This window comes from Paroedura picta, chromosome 2 (assembly GCF_049243985.1).
Source record: "Paroedura picta isolate Pp20150507F chromosome 2, Ppicta_v3.0, whole genome shotgun sequence".
NCBI classification, from domain to species: domain Eukaryota; kingdom Metazoa; phylum Chordata; class Lepidosauria; order Squamata; family Gekkonidae; genus Paroedura; species Paroedura picta.
In genome coordinates, this window is record NC_135370.1 from 143,879,187 (window position 1) to 143,902,120 (window position 22,934).

The 22,934-nt window shown below is 41.4% G+C and overlaps 1 protein-coding gene across 13 annotated transcripts in view; it reads left to right on the forward strand.

Annotated features, from left to right (window-relative positions):
• The first annotated feature begins 1,867 nt into the window (after positions 1-1,867).
• NPAS3 (neuronal PAS domain protein 3) overlaps positions 1,868-22,934 on the forward strand; it is an 885,376-nt gene continuing 864,309 nt past the window's right edge. For 3 of the 13 annotated variants that reach the window (XM_077323067.1, XM_077323061.1, XM_077323062.1), the window contains exon 1: positions 5,675-6,432. Coding sequence is in view for 8 of the 13 variants with exons in the window: in XM_077323062.1 (XP_077179177.1) it covers positions 6,383-6,432 (50 nt within the window). In the remaining 5 variants the exon portion in view is untranslated. Of the gene's footprint in view, positions 2,468-5,674; positions 6,433-22,934 lie in introns of those variants that run through there. The other 10 variants (XM_077323065.1, XM_077323060.1, XM_077323066.1 and 7 more) reach the window with 8 other exon arrangements.

Here is a 22,934-nt window from a genome sequence, read left to right on the forward strand (position 1 = left end):
CCCAGTTGTGCTTTTCAGGGGCCTTTTAATATAGGGAAAATGTAATATTCCCCCTAAATACAATTCTCCATGTCCATTTCTGAGGCACCAAGAATTCCATGAATATTTGGATTGGCTCTCACACTAGTCTATAAAGGACACAAATGTTTTGGTAGGAAGACTGATAACAAACTGCATTGAAAGCTAGAAGCCTGGCGGAAGGAAGGGAGGAAAGATACAGAAATCCCATAAGAATAAGTCTCCCGTGCAACTGCAACATGTCCGTTAATAAAAGTTGCCCTTCTTGATAGGGAAGAATCTATGAAAGCAAACAACTGCACTGCCTATTAAAGACAGATGTGTAAGGGGGAAAAGCCAGGACAAACATCACACCCCATTCTTATTCAGGAGTCTCAGGTTACTTGGTCAGTTTGAAAAAGAGATGTTCTATGCAAATGCGGTGAACCTACAAGATACAATCCTCGACTAGTGCACTATGACCTGGGTTATATAAAAAAAAAACACACAAATTACTGTACCCAGACCGGTAGTATGTGGCTTCTGGATCTTAGTGCTTTCTGCGCAAATCCGAAGTTCTAATCGACAAGTCCTTCCCTGCCCCAAGTGGTCACCCTAACTTTGGTCTTGCTACTTTCTCTTGGGAGGGTGCTAGCGCGGCAAGCGTGCCGACACCTGCAGCGACCAAAGGACGCACTAGGTGCGAGCGCAGCGATTGTCCCCAGCAAACCACTCCGGAAGAACCCGGGGCTGCAGTGCCATTGCTTAGCGCCAGGGGGGCCCGTCTGCCGCTTCGCCTGAGCAAATCCCTCTTCCCTGGCTGAAGTCCGCTACTCCCTGCCCAAGGAAGAGCTTGCGAGGGTGGGAAAGGCACGAAGCGTGGGGTGGCTACCGCGGCACATTCCAGCGCCTCGCGCGGCCCCGCTACCCGGAGTGCCCTTGAGAAGCCTTGTTCCCAACACACACAAGCTCTCGCAGGGGCTGCAGCAGGGCGAGGCGGCTGCTCGCCCCTCCTGCGTTGTTCGCTGCGCGGTGACCATAAAGCTTTTTTCTTGGGGGGGGGGGAAGGCATTGAGATGCGTCCCCTGTGGCTCTCATGCCGCTAATTTGCACAAAGTCGCGGCACTTCCCGCAGACGAGAGCCGCGACACTTTTCTGGGGAAGTAAGCTTGACCGCTGTCCAGCCGAACTTCCGTTCCACTAAAATGGCAACCGGCTTCAAGTCCATCAAGAAGCGGCCGGTGCCCATGTGCGCGAATGGTTCACGGATCGCCCCCTCTACCAGTGTAAGCGGCGGCGAACCTCTACGGAGACCCCCCATCCGTGAGCGCACAGCCAGCGAGCTGCCTCCCTCCTGGCGACGCTGGCCGAAGGCTTCCTTGCCCCGCAGCTCTAGTCTGAACGGTGTACTGGAGCGGCCCCAGGGAGCGGGGCAGGCAGGCAGCCGGGCGCGCACCCGCACCCACAACCCCCGGGCCTCCCAAGTTGGAGCAGCCGGGGAAGGCAGGGGAGTCCCTCGCCTCTACCCGAGAACAAACTCTGCTCTAGCACAAAAGCGGACCTTCCCGGAGAGGGGACACGGGGGGGGGGGGGGGGAGAGAGAGACGGGCAGAGCGGGAAAGCCAGCGAGTTCCCAAGAACTTGGGTTGGAAGAAGCCCGCCGCCGCCTCACTCTTCCTTCTTTTGGGAGCCGGGGAGCCCTCCCCCCCCCCGGTTGCCTGTGGCTCACCGCAAGCTGCGGTCGGCAACGTTTCGGAGAGCCCGAGAAATCCTCCAAGGCTTGCGTTTTTGGGGGCGGAGGGAGTGGGGAGGAGGAGGAGAGAAAAAAAAAGAGGCAACCCTGGCTGCCCGTCATTTCCACAGCCACGCCAAAGTAACGGCGCCCCCCTCCTCCTCGCCTCTTGCTGCCCCTTCGCAGCTCGGATTCCGGAGGGTCGAGCGACGGCAGTTCCTGCGCTTGCGAGAAGACACCCCCAACCCCAGCCGCCCCGCACCCGCGCTGTCTTGATCGCTCCCTCCGCGGCGCCTTCCCGCACTTCTCCCCCAAACCCTGACACGTTGCATGTTTGCAAATCGGGGAAAATATCTGCTCGCTCGCTCGCTCTCACCCCCCCCCCCGCCGCCCCACGCTAAGCCCCCCGCCCGCCTGCAATCGCAGCCCAGCCGCTCCGATCAAAGCGCTTTGCCTCCCTCCCAGTGGCCGCCGCTCACTAATGGGATTGCAGTGCGCCTGCCTCTGCTGCTGCAGCCGCCGGAGGGAGAGGAGCTGCTCTACCTCTTCACCGACACTCGCCGGGTGCTGAGCCGCGGGGATGATCCGGATCTTCCCGGATTTCAGCGTGCAGGTGACTGCGGCTGCGGCCGGCGGAGCGGCCGGGGGAGTGTCGGCTGGACCGGGCATGGGGAGAGCCAGCACCGCAGCCAACGGGAACCCACAAAACGTCCAGGGCATCACTTCCTATCAACAACGGTGAGTGCAAACGCCGAAAGGGGTGTGCGGGTGTGCGTTGTACGTTCTTCTGGCTTAGGCTGCTTCACTTTTTTTGCCTCGCGTTGTGTTCATCTTCCCCCTTCTTGCTGTTGAATCCTTCTGGGAATGCAAATACCAAGCCAAACGGACCCTTTGGAAAGCGGTGGGCAGAAGTGTTCTGGCGGCCGGAGCTGGGGATATAACAATAGGAGAGGAGAAAGTGAAAATCCCGGTAGGATGAAGGGCGGGATCTCCCCTCCTTCCTCCACTTCTGCTGCTGCAAAGTTTAGGATCCCGTCCGCTTATCCTTTCTCAAGCAGGGATTTCTCAATGTCAGTGCCTTGTACAAACCCCACAGCGTGGCAGCCAAGAGGTATAATTGATCACGCTACGGTGATTGATAATTTGTTTTCAATTGGGCAAGACAGAGTTTTCACTTGGCGTTTCTCTCTTGCAATTCCACACTTTTATTACAACACTATTAGCATGTCACCTGTTACTATGGGGAAATCTAGCAGGAAGCTCTAAGTGGGCTCAGCACTGTTGAGTATTCATCTGAAAGGCATTCTAATGCAAATTACAAGATTCACAGACAGCTTCTTTAGGAGGGGGAAACCTAACCAAGTTGGTTTAGGCAATAAGTCACAATGAAGTTTAAAGGTCTCCCTCACCTTTTCATCCCCCCCCCCCCAATTCCCCTTCCAGGAATTCACAGGCAGGTGCTAATGCTATAGGAGGCTTAAGTGCATGACAGACACTTCTTTGTTTAAGATAGCTGAAGTTTTTGTTTGTTCTTCTAACAAAGGAAAGCAAGACACAATGATCAAAAAGTAGGATGCAAGAGAGTTTTTCACCTAACCCTACATTTTACTTTATTATTCCTTTTTGTGTTTTGCATGTGACTCTAAAAATGTTGTTTATGATCAGATTACATAAAATATTGGATGAGGAAAAACCTAACAATTCGTGCAAACATAAACAATCAGTGTTTGAAACTTAAATTTCAAACTTCACTGCTTAAGAACTCTTGTTTGGTACCATCAGCATTTATAGTTAAATGTTTCCAAATGAAACTATGATTGTTTTCCATCTTTGTCCATCAGTTTTGACTACATGGTTAAGGAGCAACTTTTTGAAAACTAGTGTTTTCTTTCTGTGAACTTCCTGGGTGATAACTTATGAGACATTTAACTTTCTGCCAAGCAAAAATTAACCCCCTCCCAACTTATGATTCCTTATCAAGTCATCTCAAAAAATGTTAGAGCATTCTGATAGCCAATGAATGTTTGAAATTCAAGATCAGCCTTGTTTTGCTTCAAGCAAACACAGGAGTCCTTTCTATAAAATAAGTGCAGCATGTGACAGATATAAAGGATAGGGCGAAGCTGACATGGCAATTGCCTCCCCAGGTTTCTGAATTGCTTTTCTTACTTGAAGAAAAATAATTATAGTGCAATCTTCACTAGGATGCAGTCAAAATAGTTTGCTTTGTGAAAGGACAAGTCAAGGGATAGAATATTAGAAATAACAGAATGTCTTTTACATGAATGAAAAATATCTCTTCAGACTTTAGGTTGCATGGGAAAGAGTTAATGGACCAACTTAGTATTACATTTTGTCTAGTTGGTTCTTTAAGGACAAGGAATTAAAGGGATAGAACTTGATAAATTTCAGTGTACTGCTGCTTAGCAGTTATTTGATAAGTTCCCATGTATTGCTAATTGGCAGTTTATTGCTGATCTATCAAATAAAGTAGCAATACACACTACCTTCTGTTACATAAAGATGCAATTCTAACAGATGCAATGCTATGCTTACTTACTTTGGAGTTAATCCTACTGAATTCACTAAGACTTGCTTCCAAGAAAACATTGATTGATTTGGGCTGCAAATATTACATTATTAGTGTAGCCTTTTTTCTTTTACAGTTTTAAATCTTTCCACTTTCAAAAGTATAAAAGTAATTCCAGTGAGAGCCAAATATTTCTCTTGTTCTTAAAAAAAGTTCCTTAGTGTTATGATTCTGTAAAACAGTTTCAGGATATTGGTAGTGCTTCCACACCCTGTAAAAACTACATGACACCTGTTAACTTCATTGTTTTTTGTGGGGGAGTTATCCAGTTCATGAAATGTAGGATTACAAATCCCCTAACCAGTTAAAAGAGCCATATTTATTTTATGGTAGGAAATCCTGACTACTTGTTTAAGGAAGCATTCATATCTTGTTTATTTCTGTTTTTTTAATTCTGATTCTTTAAATTGATGGAGATAGATGGAGATCAGAAGGTTGTGAATAGAGAGTGCGGGTTCTGGAGAGAGGGAGGCTGTGGCAGTTCTTCAGGCGCTGATGGTTACCGAGGCTGTCCGTTTCTGCCCCTGGGAGCCAGAGGGACATGAGGCAGGTCAAACTCGCTGCCTTCTGTGACAGAGATCATGTTTTTTGGGTCACTGACTGCGCCCTTCAGCCAAACTTTCCGGCACTTTGCAAACTACTTGTGGGGCTTATTGGCTTGCCCACTCACACGTGCAGCTGTTGCATTCCTTTGCAGATTTTTTTTTTCCAAAATCCAGTTTGAAGACTTTTAGTTTTTAAGGGGTCTGATTCTGCTGGTCATATTTAAAACACCCCATTCCTATCCTGGAACACATTACTAACTACTGAGAAGCTTTAAGAGAAGTCACCTGATGATGAAAAGTGGTTGTAATCCCATTTTCCCAACGGGTTAAAAAGCCCACCTGGGTTCCCACTCCACATTCCAGCAATTAGGTGACGCTGTGGGAGTATTTGGGGACTGTTAGGACCAAAGTGAACTTTCCTTCAGGCTTGGTTATGGTAAGGAATATGGTAACAGTATGTGCCAAAAACAGTATGTGCCGAAAACCTCATACTTGTGTGCAGGCTCACTTCCACTGTTGTACAAGGTTGTTGGATCTCGGACAAGAATCAGAGGCATGTGCCAGTTGGGGTAGGATCCGCTGCTTTTCACACACACAGAGCACATGAATAGGTGTACCCCTGCTAATAGATTTTTTACACATCCCCTCTCGCGTGTGTGAAACACACCGTGCAGACGTTGTACAGAATGCGTTTCGGTTGCACCTTGTGCTCTTCGCGCATGTTGGTATTCCGCGAATACACGCCGCTTTTGGGCACAGTTTCGCCCCAGCGGTGGGCGAGGGAGCGAGCGAGCGCGCGCGCCTGTCTGCGGCTTCCAGCCTTCCTCCCTCTCTCTCTCTCTCCCCCGCTGCCGTCTCCACTCCTCCAGAGAAGGAAAGTATGCGAAACTGCAACTGAGTGGCGTTGTTGCGCCGGCAGCCGAGGCTCTTCTGTCCCTTGCACGCAACAGTGCGAGCAGTCGGCGAGCTGGGGGAGCAGCTGGAAAATGCCCAGAAATACTTCCACAGCGGTCAAGCCCGGAGAGCCCTGACTTCTCACTCTCCCCCCACCCCCATGGCCTGGCCTGACTCTTGAGCCAGCCAGCCAGTCCCGCGGGCGGCGTGCGTGCGTGTGTGTGTGGCTCTCAGTCACACCTGCCGGGCGACGCTCATGGCCGGGCTGCCAGCCGGGGCTGCGAGCCTTTCTCCCTCAGCCGCGGCCGGCCTCTCGTCGCTGCGCCTGGTATGTCTTCGGAGGCGGCGGAGCCTGGGCTCTCTGCGCCCCTCGGCTTATGGACGGCGACGGCAAGAGCAGCAACAGCGCTAGCCAGCGAGCAGAGCGAAGCAACCTGCGCCAGGACCGCTGCGCCGGGGAGCGGGAGCCCGCAATGCATTGGCCTCAGTACTTTTCCTCAGCCTGCCTGCCTAAGCAGGGCCATTGCCGCCGCCGCTAGACACAACACCACACACCGACACCAGGAGGGGGAAAAGTAAGGGAGAGAGAGAGAGAGAGGAAAAGGGGGGGAAAAGCCCAGGAAGATGGCGCCCACCAAGCCAAGCTTTCAGCAGGATCCTTCCAGGCGAGAACGGTAACACTTTCTCTGTATTGAACCTGCGGCAGCAGCGCCTGCCTGTGTCTGGGGCCACTGCCGCCGCCGGCTGCCTTGGGTCTGGGTTGGTTGGCTTCCATGCCCGGGTAAGGGAGCGGGGGGGGGGGAGGAGGGAGAAGAGGAGGAGGGAGAGGAGAGGCAGACGGCGGCGGCGACTCTCTTCTCTGCCTGCAAACGCCTGCTTGTACTGCTGGGTCTCGGGAGTTTCTCTTGGTGCATGCATATTTGTCTGCTGCTGCTGCTGCCGCCGCCGCCGCCGCCGCCGCCGCCGCTAGACACACACACATACACAACATTTGCTCGGCTAGCCTCTCCACAGCAGCAGCGAGTCTGCGCCTCCCCACATTGCAGGAGTCGGTGTTTGGCTGGCCGCATTGGCGGGAGGGAGGGAGGGGAAAGGGGGTGTGAGGCGGAATTCCCGGGAGGCAACTTTTCGGCTGGCTGGTCTCAGCGGTCCTGGTGGGGGCTGAGGGCGGGGGGAGGTGGAACTGGCGAGAGAGGAAGGGGAGGGGGCGCGTCGGGGAGGCCAAGAGCTCTCGCCAGGCCCAGGGCTGCCTTCTGGAAGGGCCGGCTGGGCTTGTGCAGCTAGGCCAAAACTACAGGAGAGGCGCTTGCTGAGCGGCTCTTCGCAACTGCTTGGGCAAGTTTGGTTAGAGGAGCGCCGCAACAATTCCGCCCTGCCCAGCATTTCACCTCCCCCTCCTCTCCCGCCTTTGGGGATCAGCCGCGGTTAGGTGGGTGGGGGCGCTTAGTCCGCAACTTGTTTATTGCTCGGGGGAGATGCGCCAGTAACTACGAGGAGAGTTGATGGTGGCAGTAAGTGCGCGGGGACGGCCGGTTCAGGGATCGACAGCCCTTCTCGTTCCCTCTTCGTCCCAATACACTTTTTGGCTGTTATTCCCCGTCGGGTGCTGTGGCTGATGACAGGACTGCAGCTGGCGTCTTAGTAGCAAACTGAAACGCATCTTTAGAGAAGGGCTCATGGATGGACTGGTAGAGATTTGGCTGCCCGCTGAGAGTAAGAGGCACATCTGGAAGTGCCCTTGGAAACAATGGTATTGTGAATGAATGGCAACTTGAGGTGTGAAAGATAGGTGTGCTTTTACCGGCAGGTCAGACGTGCCTCTTGTCCTGGAAATTCCGAACCAACTTCCCTTAAAGTTGAGCCCCCCCCCCCCAGGTTTAGACCAAGAAGCTGTTTTCTCTGAGCATGTGTGGAATGCTTCCTTCTTCCTGAAGAGTAATTGCAACCTATCACTGAAGCAAAGGGTCATCACTTAGGATGCAAGGCTGGCTTGAACCCCAGTGCTTTTAAAATACAGGCCAATCCTTGTAAAACAGAAAGGGGAGGGGAAGGGATGCTAGTTGTGGGCCAAAAATCTCAAGGGGGATACACTGAGAACAATTGGGAAGGGCCAGGAGGTTGCTATGGGTACTGAGAGGCTTGAGTGCCCAGAGCAGAATGGTTGTGGGTTGACAGTTCCCACTGTACCACTTCTGCTAAGCTCTAAATTGCAAAGTTTAAAAGTCCACCTGATGCTACTTAATAATGCTTACTTCAGTCTTCATTTCAGGGTCTTAGGGCTAAAATAGACATATGAGCATATCAGTTTTCTCTTGCTCTGGTATTAACAACGAACCAAGTAACTGAAATGGTGAGGAAGGTTCTAAATTAAGATGTAAAAAGAAGACTACCTTTGAATATCTTTAAAAAATATTCTGTATTTAGATGAATCCACCAGGGAAATACGGAGCATTCTCTGTTTTGCTTTAATGTTGTAATCCGCATGTCAAATAAGAGGTTAAATGTAAATGTGTTCTCACTATAACAAAGTAGGTATGGGTATAATCCACACAACAGTTGGACTAAAGTGGTTGGATCTTTATATATATATTTATATATATATGGTTTAAACCCAAATGCATTGTGCTGGATCATGCCCTTCCATAGGGGCTTTGTTTATACAATGAACTGTTGCAGTTTGTGCCTTCTTCTGTCTTTGGATATGGTCAGGTTGGCATTGTACATTGTATCTTAATGAAATTTCTAGAAATCAAACGTTTAATATTCCTTTACTCCTCTTTAGCTATGAACATTAAATCTTCTTTCCAGTGACTGTAAAAAGCATTTGCATATTACTAATAATGTCTTTAGCAGCCTACTGGCTTCCTGCACATAGAGTATATATATATTGAGAAGGAAAAAAGCCAATACACAAATACCAATATGCTCCATCTTCCCTACACACGCACACACACCCTTACAACAGACAATTCTGCTTTCTTCTCTATGAGCTTGGTACTATATTAGTAATAAGTGTATTTGCCAGGACGGCTTCAGTAATCTCTCCAGCAGAGGCATATTTGTGTGCCATTTTGGGAATTTTTCTGAGATAGGAATCTTGAAGATAGAATTAATTTCTAGGGGAAACTTCATAGCCTGTGCATGAGTGCTTTCTTTATCACCTGTCTCCATTTGGCATTCGAAGAAGGTAAATCAAAGTGTGCGATTTGTTATTCTGCTCCACTTGAGAGCTGTACTAAATAACACTTGGTCTGAAATTCTGATTGAAGTTGTAGGAGGATATACTGTATTTAATTTAATGCCCTTTAATAGCATATTCTTGTTCAGCTCTGATGCTGTCATCTTAAAGGTTGGATCAGAGTAGCTTTATCCTATAGGGAGTGGGAGGAGTAGTAATTTCAGGGGGGGAAGTAGCCTAAATTCATGAAACACTAATGACTCTAAGCTTGGCCTGGTGTCCAGATAGTTCTTTCATATCTTAAAGGCTTACTTGTTGATATAACCTACAATGTTTCATACATTTTAAGAGTGAAAAATGGCCAATGTGAAATTCTGCATGGGGTGTTCTGGGTCCAAATGCTGCTTCTTATCTAAAAGGATGAAATAATAATATTTTCTTAAAGCTTAGTACTGTGTTGATGTGCATTTGCCAGGATGTTGAATGCAGTAGATTGCCTGCTTTCTTTAAACTTGCTGTTTCATAATGGCATAGTTTATTTTGCTACTTTCTTGCGAAGTATGTGCTGCTTCAGTCCTGCAACATGTTATACATATTGTCCCGCTAAATCAAGTCGAAATTTGATATGTTCACTGCATGCAGAATTATAGTCAAATTCTTGTGTTCATATAAACAGAAGTCCTATGGAAATCAGTGATACTTGTTTGTTAGTGTCACTAGGTCTGCTCTGCTATTTATTAATATATACAATTCATTTTGTGGGAGTAAGGCATTCATAAATTCTAAGTGGAGATTTAAGATTAGTGCAGTGTGATATTTGACAGGCAGTGATTTTTTAAAAAAGCTTCTTTTTATTAGTTAGTAATAATTATATGAGAAAAATGACCAGTTTAAAACTTGTTGCACTGTCTTGTAAAGTATACATGGATACCAACAGCTCAAAAATATCTGAAGATTATCCCATTGTATACTCAAAAGAAATAAAAAATACATGTATGTATAATGCATATATTATGCTGGCAGTGATTTGTAAAGCAAACTCTGTTACTGCTGTAAAGTAAAGAGAAAAAAAGGACCCTTTTTGGTATTTCTTTCTAGGGTGTATGCTTAAACACAGCAGTGATAAATGATGATATGCATTGTCTAACACTTGCTTTTATATAAATAGCTCCAGAAGATTGCTTAAATGATAATCGAAAATATGAAATAGGGTGGCCTTCATATCACAAGGCCAAGGGTCTACAAATGGAAAAACTGAAATAATGAAATATTTCCAAGGCAACAGACTGTCAACAAGAACTGTAATGCATGGGCATATCATAGAGGTACCAGAGAGGATATTAGATCTTATAGCTCTAGAGCTAGGAGTTATAATGACCTTTATTAAATAGAGCCTCCCACATTACCACGATATCTGTGATTCCTGATTTATGGATTAGCAGTCACACTCATGTTCACAGTTTGAAACATTCACCCACCATATTTGATTTGCTACATTTTTTACTTGCTGGAATCATACATTATTTAGGGTCCATATGAGGGTATTGATCAACTTACAGTGTGTGCAGCAGCTACCTAATGGGCTTCTGGCATACAAGATCTACATAGGCCAAAGTTGTGCTGCTCAAAACACATATACATATGTTTGATAAACAATTTTCTAACAAATAAATACTGGTGTGGTATGTCCAAAAACTTATTAGCCTTGCAAATAACTTCTTACCTACAGTGAGTAGCAATTTCCTGTGAACAAGGATCTTGTGTGGCACATTCAAGCTGGGTTTAGTGTACATTTTTAACTCACTGCAGTACTGCTGTAACATTACTATATTAGTGAAGAACTGGATACTGAGTTCCAGTATTAAACTGTGAGGCAATTAGGGTCACCCTATTGTTTGGACATTCTTATACTATTTTTTTCCATTACACCTGAATTTCAGGCTGAGGAATTCTTGCAGATTTAAAAAGTAGAAACTATTATTTAGAGACCTCCTGTTACTAACAGTTGTAGAACTGGAGGTTTTTGTAAAGGAAAGATCAGAATTGCCTGGAATATTCTAGTAACTTTGGTAATATTCTGTATGAGATGAGAAAGAATGTAGTACTGGCATTTATGTATGAGTAGAATTTGAAAAAAACAATATTATTTAAATGTCAATTATTATTTAAATGTTTACCTCTTAGACACTAATGGTGGTTAGCATTATGTTGTTATAATAAGGCCTTTGTGCGGCACATCCTAATTTTTTCAGGATCACCATTCTCGAGTACAATATTACATGTACGTTAATGCCTTCTCATGTGTCCAATTCTGAACACATTTACCTTGAACTAAATCTCATTAATTTGGTCAAAGCTAATTTCTGTGCTTAGAATTATAGTTTTTCGTTGGATGTGCTTTTAAAATACTTTTATTCATATTTCTTTTATATATATATGTGTGTGTGTGTGTGTAGTTTTGTGGTGGTTGAGAAGTTTGAACCGCTATTTTAAAAGGGCTGGTTCTGCATTCAATTCTTGTTATACCAGAATGAAATACTTGACTGAATGATGTCTGAGGCAGTTGTATGATGTGTCTCTGAAAAATGATACAATAATTGCCTTGGTGTCAGATGTTATTATATGGTGACCAGCATGACCAGTAGTTTCACCATATACAAAGCACCTGTGAAATAAATAGTACTGCTGTGACCATTTATTTTTACAGGCCTCTCAGTCGAAGTATTTGTTAATAATTTATTACATAGTTGTATATTATATTCAATGATATTATATTTAAAGATATAGTATACTGGGAATAGTATCTTTTCAATTGAAATACAAATCAATATGCTTTTGCAAGGAATATAAATTCACGTCCTTTTGTCATTAAAGAAAAGCAAGATTTAATTTTGTATGCATCTAATTAGAATGAACTTCTTAGCATATAACATTTTAATGTCTATTTTGCAATATCTTCCGTCAGTTTGAGTGGAAAGCTTTTGCTTACTTCAGCCATAGAATCCTTGCTTATTCTCTGAAAGAAACTCAGAAATATAGAGTGGTCATTTATTTAAAGGACTACCTGGATTTAATTCTGTTTGGTTTCTGCAGTTCAGTTTCAGCTTTTGTGCATAAATAGGAAGCTTCCACCCTGTTATAAGAAGTTTTCATATTTCATTTAATATAACAGAAGACTTATTCATGTGATCAGAGATGCCTGGAATTGGAATTGTTACATAGCTAATTCAAAGTTGTTCTCATGTACCTTTTAAAAAGATAAAATATTATGCAGCAAAGGAAGCTCAGAATAATTTAAGCTTTCTGTCTTGATTGTTTCAATGCATACAGAACTAACTGGATTTCGCATAGTGGGGAAAATGACCATATTGTGCTGTTGTGCAATACACATGCTGGCATAAATCTGGGGTAGAACAAAGAATGATCAAATTTCTTTCTATTTCAGTTGATACACAACTAATCTTGTATGTATGTACCATACATTACTTTGACATTTGTGGATTTTTTAAAAGTATTGTAGTATTCATCTAACATATGGCTCCCCCAACAGAAGTAAGGTATTATTCTTTGTGCAGTACATATAAGTTTGAACAGTCATATCTTAACTTCTATGGTTTTCCCCTTTACTGAGAGGAAAGGGTCTGGGCTATGGTGCCAACACATAGAAAATATGGTGTTTACAAGATTTTATAGCTCATTGAAGAGGCATGTGTACAATCTTTCTCTCCAGCATGAAGGGTGATTGCATGGACTGTCAATATCTGAATGAGTTATAGAAAAATACATGTGTGTGTTTGTTAGGCAGTGGAGATTGACCTACACAGACTGACTTTCGGTATACAACCTGTATATGTAGAACTAAAAATACATTGATGGGTTGGATCCCACACAGGAATCTTGCTAGGATCCTGGCATTCCCAGTTTTCTGCTCATAGGGACCAGGAGGCTACAGTGGAGAATGGGCAAAAGTGGATTCTGTTCCCTCTCTCTTCACTATAGCCTCTCCATCCCTATGGCTATTGCTCCACACATTTCCTGTGACCATAGGAATAATCTTTCTCAGGGCCAGAAATAACTGCTGGGCATGGGGGAGGTGGGAAGACTTGTGGCTGTCAGTGCTTTCTGCATTGAATTGAATCCAATAATATATTTTGAAAACTTGTATCCCAGTTTTATGTTCTAAAGCCCCCAGAATGACTTACAACGAAGAATTCAAAACAGTGCTATAAAAATAAAAAGCTACAATAATAGTTAAGCAACAAAAAATAAAAACCTAACCAATAGATATGTATGTATTTTTTCGCCACCATTCCCAGCCGACTTGTGGTGACCCCATAGGGTTTTCAAGGCAAGAAGTGTTCAGAGGTAGTTTGCTATTGCTGGACTTTTTGGTTTCCCATAGAAATACTGCTTATCTTCTGTGATCTGACGAGACTGGGCTATCCAGGTCAGAGCAATAAATAATTACTGAAATATAACCAAATGCCCAACTGATACATCCAGCAGAAATATCAAACTGCTCCTAAAACAAGGACATTTTAATCAATTTTCTAAAAGCCAATGGAGCTGTGGCAAAATGTGATTCTACACTGCCAATGCCCCTGTTGAAAAGCCCCTGCCCATGTTGCCACATACTGAAGTTCTGGTGGGTCAGGAACATGGAGCAGAAACTCTTCAGATTACTTTAGTATCAGGATAAGGTAATACTGGAAAATGTTGTTATACTGGTATTCCAAACTATGTAGGACTTTTAATGTCAAACTTGTTGAAGATGGAAACAGACAAACTGGGGAGCCAGTTGAACTGCACCACAGTCAGTGTAATATGAACCTTGTACCTTTTAAAAACCAGGCAGGCATTCTGGACCAGAATAATAAAATTTCTGAGAACTTGTTAAGGGAAGCCGCATATAGACCTCCCTCCTGTAGTCCAGTGTGGAAGTTGCCAGAACAAGATCAACATGGCCCCTCCACAGGCTGGGCGTTTACATCTTTGCACCCCACCCTAGACTAGTCTGCTCAGGACATAGAGGGTATTTTGGCTGCAAATCTGGGATGGTTTGTTGAGGTTTTATTGTTTTATGAAGTTTTTATTATCGTAAGCTGCCATGAGTGTCTGGAGAGCAGTGGGAAATAAATCCAAAAATAAACAAACAAACATGTATAACTGTAGTCAAGTTACGCTTCTGCAGGGAAGGTTACAGTTGGCAGCTACAATGACAAAGGTACTTCTGGTTATAACCTGCATCTGAACATCCAGCACCAGTGCCAAATCCACAAGAATAACAAAGTTTTAGAAATTCATGGTAAGGACAGTGCTGCTGTCCAATGCAGGCTATAAAAAAACCTGTTCTCAGTTTGGTTGAATTCAAATTGTCTGCTTCCCTGTACAAAGTGCTTTTAAATTGCTGTGTGTGTTTTTGGACTGTGGACACTACCTTTCCCCCATTTTTTGCTGTCCAGTAGATTTTCTGAATTTATTTGTATGTCTGTATTTTTCCCTTTATAAGTACTCATTGCACCAGAAAATTATACATGCTATTGTCTACTGCTTTGTAAAATAATTCTTATGTATTGATTAAACTATGAAGATAGATGTATATTCAGGTCCCTGGGATACAGATCACCATTTTGCCACATATCTGAAGTTTTTCTGTGATAAAGTTAGCACTTAGGAGAATGATACATACTGCGGTTTTCTAAGGAGTTCATGCAAATTATGGTTAGTTGTTTCTTGGTAAGAAAGCATGAAGCCATATTCACATCTTTTCTGGAGAAGATCTTCCTTTTTGTAATGTAGAAGTTGAACGGGGAAAAATAGTTATACACTCATTATATCCCACTTACAGATTAGCTCCACTCTGAAATGTTGGATCAAGTATTAGGACACCTTTTTCCGGATCCCATGTAGGTCTCAATAGATTACTCAGAAGGGAGACAAGTGATGTACTGTAGTGATTAGAGCGTAGGACTAGGATCTTGGAGATCTGGGTTCTAATCATTCTCATTCAATTTAATTGGCCTCACAGTGTTATACATTACTCTGAACTCTAGAAAGGGTAACTTAAAAATGTACTAGATAACAGGCAGAACGGATTATTTTTCTCTATTGGATGCAGTTGATGGGGGAAAGATTCCTGACTAGTCATCACCAACCAAATACACCGTACACAGTAGGATAGGCCTTTTAAAAGAGGATTAGAGACTTTTGCCAACTTCAATGAATGGTGGCCTTTATACAGATATTTTGTGTTAATTTAGAAGTGTAGATTTATTGCTCAGGTTGCTGCTATTGTTTAATAAATACCGCGTAGCAACAATGCAACCTAGTCATCCTTTGTGTGTGTATATATATTATTATATTTATATACCACCCTCTCTTTGGGCTTAGGGCAGTTTTCATTAGAACTCTCAGAAATGATAGTTTTTTTCATTATCCCCCACTGTTTACTTGGCTTAAAGTTCATTTCAAGAATTAGTTTAAATGATTGTTTTTTTTGGTAGATTTATCTTTTTTCGATAGTGTGCCACTTGAACACAACTGTAAAATTTACTAAATTTTGGAATAAAAGTCTTTTTTCCCAAGTAAAGAATAGACTTGGTGCATTGTACAGAGAAACAAAATACTCAACCACTTGTAGGTAATAGTCTTTATAGGTCAAGGTGGAGGTCAGTGGAAAGGGCTGAACGACTGAATCTTTACAATATTGGCTCTGGGATAAAAAAGGACTTTTGTAGAGTGTGTTGTTTATCTCTTAACCTTCATAATAGCACAAAGTGGCTGATCCTATTTGTCAGGAGTATCATTGGATACAGAATTGGTTGTTACACTTCAATTCGGAAAAACCAGTACTTCAGAAAGAAATGTAAAAACACCCTTCATTAATACATTCTCACTTTATTGTAAGTAATAAATAAATTGTTCAAAACAGTGAAATATTAATCCCATTATCTTTTCATTCATTGGTTTTCATTCACCATTTAAAAATTCAATAAAGCACCTGGTTCTTGAGTAAAACTAGATTACTCCAAATTTTGGAGTAATTTTATGCAAAAATGAATTCTTGAAGATCTATGAACTGCATTAAGGAATCTTAATTTACTGAATGTTCCCTTTAAAGCTAACCTCTTGTTTTGTTAAAGTTTTGTAAAAACAATGTACTTATTGTGTAAATGACTTTATTGGAGATAAATCTACTGAAAGTGTATTATTAAAAAAGAGGAAATGTACAAATATTTTTTAAAGAGTTAAAAGATAGTGCTTTATATAACCATTAATATATATGGTTCTTGGTTGCAAGAGTATGTCCCCTAAAGTGTGTTCCATTCTGCCAGTTCCAGCAGGCTGTTGGTTTCTGGCCTGAGAGGGGTTAACTTGGCCTTGACCAGGGCCAGGGTCTGGACCCTACCTGGTAGAATGAGGTCCTGGAGGAGACATAGGTGTTGTCAGAACTCACATTTCTGAGGGCCTGCAAAATGGAGCTCGTCCACCAACCATTTAGTTAAGGTTGGGCCACGAGAACATCAAGAATCTTCTTCACCCCTACAAACTCTTTCCTTCATAACATCTGGACCTGGCTTATAATGTGGGAGAGCAATGTGAGGGGATGATGTGAAGATGCTTGGAAGCAAGGAACACTTATACTATTTTAAAGGGGAAAACTTATTTTGATTTTAATCCTGCTTTTTAAAGATGTTGTACCTCTGCCCTGAGATGGCTGGGCCAAGAGGGGTAGTCCTATAAATCTATTTTATTGTAATTGTCAATAAATAAATACACATAATACCAACAGTTATTGCAATCTGAAATACCCTTGAGTTCATTTTTTGTATGAAACTTTGTCTGATTGTTTTCCCACTTACTGTAAAGGAGCGCTTTGCATTCTCTTTGAATTGTACATACTGTACTAGGAACTGATAGAGTGATCCAGAGCAAGTCAAGCATGCTGAAGTCCCATTGAATTCAGTTCAGTATAATTGCTGAAAGTAATACCCTAACAAAGCTGGCTTATTTAACTCTGGTTTTTCCTTGGTACTTGCGTATCACTTGAACATTCACACATTACGAACCTAAGTAGCTGTTTACAAATTTATGCCTAGTTGGGATTGTGCCATCCAATCTTGCCACTGCCTGACATTAGTATATCATAAGGTTGTGTTGAATCTGTACAGAAGCTCTCTGGTGAAATTGGGGTGACAGTGAATTGAACTAACATATATTGGATTCTCATGTGTTGATGAAGGGACCTGGTTCAGAATTTTTAAGTGTTATTCTGATCCTGCTCTCACACAAGATGGTCCTTGTAGGGCTTTATTAGTATACAGCTTTGTTGATTTTCATCTAAACAATGTAAAATTATGCCCCATTGATACTTGTAAAATTACCTTAATGTAATTGCTGCATTCTAGCATGACACCATTGATTTCTATGGGTTTTCCTCACTCATCATAAATCGTGGCCAAAGTAATTATGGTCTGGATTCTCGCTTTCAACTTAAATCCCTAGTTTGTGCTTCTCTGTCAGATCAAAATAAGAAGAAACATGTTATTTGCTATATCAGGATGGAATCTGAATGGAATTTGAATGTGACCCAATATGGATGTTGCCTATATGTACTGTTACTACTTCCTTGGAACATTCATTCATATTGTGGATTGCATATAAACTGCAAATATTGGATTATGGTGAATATGTTTTTTGGATGGATTCCTGTCATTTAGCAAATACTGCTTCTTACATTCTACCTTCACTTTGCAACAAAATAAAATTTATGTATTATTTCCCAAGATCAAGGTGGTGGTGGTAGAAACTGCTGTCAAGTTACAGCTGACTTATGGCAACCCCATATGGTTTTCAAGGCAAGAGACACTCAGAGGTGGTTTGCCTGCATCCATGTTACAACCCTGGTTTTCTCTGTAGATCTCTCATCCAAATACTGGCCAGGGCTGACTTTGTGTAGTTTCTGAGATATGTTGAAATTGGGCTAGCCTGGGCTATACAGGCCAGGGCAATAGTTAAGTCATAGCCAATGTTATCTTAGAATGATGTTTTATTTGCAGTCATTACAGTGTTACTTAGTATTTTATATTTTAATGTTCTGTTAAGAACCAACACAGATTTCAAAACTTTTAAACAAGATTGCTAGGGTTTCATCTAAGTGTTTTTTGTTTTGATGATTTTGTTTGTACTTAATTAAATGGTGGTTTCTAAATTAGATGACTTCAGTGCACTGAAATTGGGGCTGTCCTTGAAAAGTGTTCACAAACTTCAAGCAGTGCAGAATACTTCAGGCAGGTTGTTGACTGGAATAGTTCATTAGTCACCTTGAATCCCACAAGGTAGAAAGGCAGCTAATTATGTTCTAAATAAATAAGGACAATATTATTACAAAATCTTGGCACATCAAAACTGGTTTCCAACCTGTTTCGGGGCACAATTCAAGATGTTGGTGTTGACCCTAAAAGCCCAATATATTTGGGGAATAATTTTCTATTGGTGTTAAAGGTATTTAAGTTGTGACTTTTAATTTGTTAGCCACCTGGGTACTCCTTATGAAGGCAGAAAGTTTGGGTATACATTTTGCAAAAAAAGTTAAATAAATTGTTTTGGCTTCGTATACAATGACTGCTGGTTAATACTGTTAGCTCACCTGGTACTAATTATGGAGAAAACTCAGGATCATTTATTTCTGTGTTGTGCAAAAATATACAAAGTAAACAGAAATAAGTTCATGCACTATTGGGATAAAGTGCTTGTGTGTGTGTGTGTGTGTGTGGTTTGACATGTACCTTTTAAGGAAAATTCTACTTTCCACATTTGTATTTAGTGGATATGTTTGGTGGCACATGTCTTATTTTCAGGTAAAGTTAAATTTAAATATGTTAAGTGAATGGTAATTGGGGGAGTTAATGCTGTTAAGGAAAAGTAGGCTGATCAATTTTTTTGCAGGTTTTTATTGTTCTGTGTAAATGTAATTTGTTAATCCTGTGAAATTTGTCATAGATAAATTTGCTTGGATTATCTTGTCACTACCATATCTGCATTCTTTTGTTCATTGCTTATTCATAATTTAACAGTCTGGCAGTGAGCCTTTTTGGGATGCTCACAAAAGATATATGACCTCTACCAGCTGCTACTCTAACCTGAAGAATGCACAGCAAGACATTAGAAACGTGAGGATTCCTCTACTGATTAAAGTGCTCTTCATTTAAACAGTCTGTTCATAAGAATCTCAGGCATTTTTTGTGAATAGACATTTTTTTACTCCAGTACAATTAGTTTTAACTTTCTCTGTACTCACCCAAATAAAATTATAATTTTCATCTGAATTTTTGTGTTTGGTTTACAGATGGGGGTTACAAGAGTTATTAAAATTATTATCAATAAGATGGTTCTCTGTAAATTTAACCATCTGCTTTTCTAATAATGTAATGCTGAATTTTTGGATTCAACATCTACTGTTGTTGTTTGCTGGTTTAGCAAGAAGCTTATTGACTTACCTCAGCTTTTGACCAAACACTATTTGATTATATTGTGTGAATATCCAGTAGTGTAAAGTTCACTACAGATATTTAAGTAGAATGATAGTTGAAGTATAGCAGCATTTTAGATTTTCATTATTCTTCTAACTTAGTTTTGCATATACATATTTTCACATTGTTAACCTTTTCCCTCTTTTATCTGTAGGTCAGCTTTTGAAAATGGCAAGTTTTTTACCTTCACCCACACCCCTTTGTGCTGGCATATGATTATAGTTCAAAATAATTCATTGCTAATCCATGCAGAATTGGTTCATCTCTATCATTTGTGTGTATGCAGAGGACTGGATGTGCAAGAGCATTCTGCTTACGTAGGTGTTTTGCTCAGCTTTCTTTAACATTAGCCCTTATTTTAAAGCAAACTGGCCTGTGTATTTCCCCCAAACTGTCATCATTTTTTAAAATCATAGTTAAGATAATTTATGAGGGATTCTTTAAAAATGTAGCTGTTTTTGATTCAGTCTGTTGAACTGTTGATTTTGGAATTCCTATTTTTTCTCTTTGGTATATTCCACACTTTCCCCCCATTAAGTAGGAAATGCAGTTCCTCAGGTACGAATAGCATATTTTATTTCATTATGATAATTTGATAATAGTAGAATATTGGTTTTACTGTTAGATATTTCAACAAAGTATCTTACATTCAATTCTAAATTTACAATGCAACCTGTATATTTTCATATGTTTTACAGCATTTTTATTATGCCCATTTTCCAAAGAATTTAGGACAGTGTACATTGAGTTGCCCTATTTTGCCCTGACAGTGTTCAGTGAAGGTAATATAGGTTGAGCTAGTTACCAATTTAAACCCATTCATGACCCTATACCATGTCTCCTACATCACAATATTTTTTGAAACGTGATCCTGAAAAATGAATTTCCTTTTCTTCATGAGCAGTGCCATCACCGGTAGATTAGGATTCCTATATTCAGCTGCTGAGTGAAAGAGGGTTCTAGGTATCTCTGCCTGTAGTATCTGTCTGAAATTTTTCTCTGACCAGTTTGGTGTAGTGATTAGAAGAGGCAGATTCTATCTGACGAGCCAGGCTGGATTCCCTGTTCACCTGCATGCAGCCAACTGGGTGACCTTGGGCCACAGTCCTGATAGAGCTGTTCTCACAGCAGTTCTCTCAGGGTTTACTCAGCCTCACCTACCTCACAGGGGGTCTGTTGTGGGGAAAGGAAGGGAAGGCAGTTGTAAGACACTTTGACACTCCTTTGGGTAGTGAAAGGCAGGGTTTTAAAACCAGCTCTTCTCATTATGAGGGCCTCTTCAACTGTGTTGGGAGGGAGGCATGCCGTCCACCAAGAAACATCTTTTTTTCCTACTTGCCATTTGTCTAGTTAGTGAAGAGTTGTGGTTTTGGGTGAATTGGCCTACCTAGAGAAATCTAGTTACAGTTGTCTCACTGAAATCGTTACTGTTTAATCATAACTTAATTTCTTATGATGAGATAATGTGTTGGGACTAACTAAGATTCACATAGGTTTTAAAGCCTTTCCACCCATCTATAATCAAGTGATTGGTTCTGTTGATGTCAGGTATGTGGAAGAATGGGACTACTAAAGTATAATAATAAGATGCATTGATCAAATGTAAGTTTAATACTTCTAGATAGGAAAGGAAATCCATCATTTGATTTCATGTCCAATAATTCCATTTTTTGGAAAGTCATCAAAATATTTCTGAAGACCTTGTTTTAGCATTGAGTAGTCCTGTGTTCCTTTTCATAATTACTTTCATTTCATTGTAGCTATGTGTTTGAAGGTACAGGTCAATAAGGATGATCGCATTCAGAATTTCATGATCTGTGTAGTGGAACAAATTGAAAGCAAAGCCTGTATCAATCACTGTGAAGGGAGGGTTAATTGTTACTGCTTCTCAAGCCTCTGGACAGATAAAGCAGTAATGAAATACTTATTGCTCTGATATGTGGATGCTAACGGATGAAACAATGGAAACAAGCAGCCCTCAAAGATAAGAAAAACGGAAAAGTAAAAATAGATATTGCACAGGCTTTTTTCAAAAGTATTTTTCCATTCCATTCTAATGAGAAGGATGCAGAAAGGTAAGATTATAGCCTAAAGAAATTAGAAGTTTGAAAAATCATGCAATCAGTTTAAATATTTGACAGTCTGGGATTTATATAACTGCTGTGCATTTTGCATTTACTATATTTGATTTTGGTTTTCATTTGCAGTGTGTTCCATATTTTTAAAATCTTTTTCAACTTTTAACACAGCTGTATTTACTAAACTCAGTATGTTTTGTCATCTTGTGAAAGCTTTTTTGTCTACAGTTGATGAGGAAAGTAAAGGAATGTTTAAAGGCAAAAGAAGTGAGGTGAAGATGAGTGCAGCAAAATAAATTAAAGCATTATAGTAAATATTTAACCATTTCCAGAATGTGAACTTAGATTTAAACATCTGTTAGTTACTTATATGTTGAAATATATGCAAAAATATTTAGCCAAATTGAAGTCTTAGGCCCATGACAATCATCTCCACACAGTGGGTAGTTCTGAAAATTAATGAGAATGATAATACTGTAAAGACTGTTCCAGAGTTTGCCCAAATTCATTATCTAAGAGTCTTGTTAAGAACATCTCAAAGAATTTTAACCAGGAAAATATATTAATGGTTCCAAATCATTTTTCAAAATGCTGATTTATAAAAATATAATGGCATTATATATGCACAAGTACTATAGTTAGCAACACACACAGTCACATGCACAAAACATCAAAAAGGGTATTATGTGAAATCACATCATCCCAACACATATACCACATTTGGTTTCATTTTCAACCATGAGGTGTCAATCTTGTTTTATTGATTTGTATTGATGATTTATATGTATATAAAATATATATTTTGGAGTTTGACAATAGGACAAGTGAGGGAATCTAAAATTATAGCAATTCATGAAGAACCATTGATAGGTTTCTGATATATATAGTGCCTGTTAAATGTCACAGAACTGAAGCTTCTTAAAGTTAAATACACAGCAGAGACCCAAAAGGAGTTGCAGGGGGCCTCTTGTTTTTATTTCCTCTTTTCCCTGGCAACCTTCATAGACTCTCCTCTTTTTTTGCTTCCTTCTCATCTTTCCACCCTCCAATTAACCTACCTTTATCAGTCTTTGTCTTCAGCTTTCCTTCCTTCTCTTTCCTGGCAGCCTCTCCCTTGGAAAAATCTGACCCAGTTAAATGGGGAACCCGCAAGGAATGGCTTTGATGGTTATAACCTGCACTTTGAATTGAACTCAGAAACAGACTTGCAGCCAAGATAACTCTTTCAAAATGGCCAGTATATGTTCCCAATGGCTGGACTCTGCTGCATTCTGAACCAGTTGTGGTTTCTGGGTTATCATCAAAGGCATCCCTGATAGAGCACATTATAATAATCCAACTGGGAGGTTACAAAAACTTGGGTCATAGTGGACCAATTGAGTCTGGGT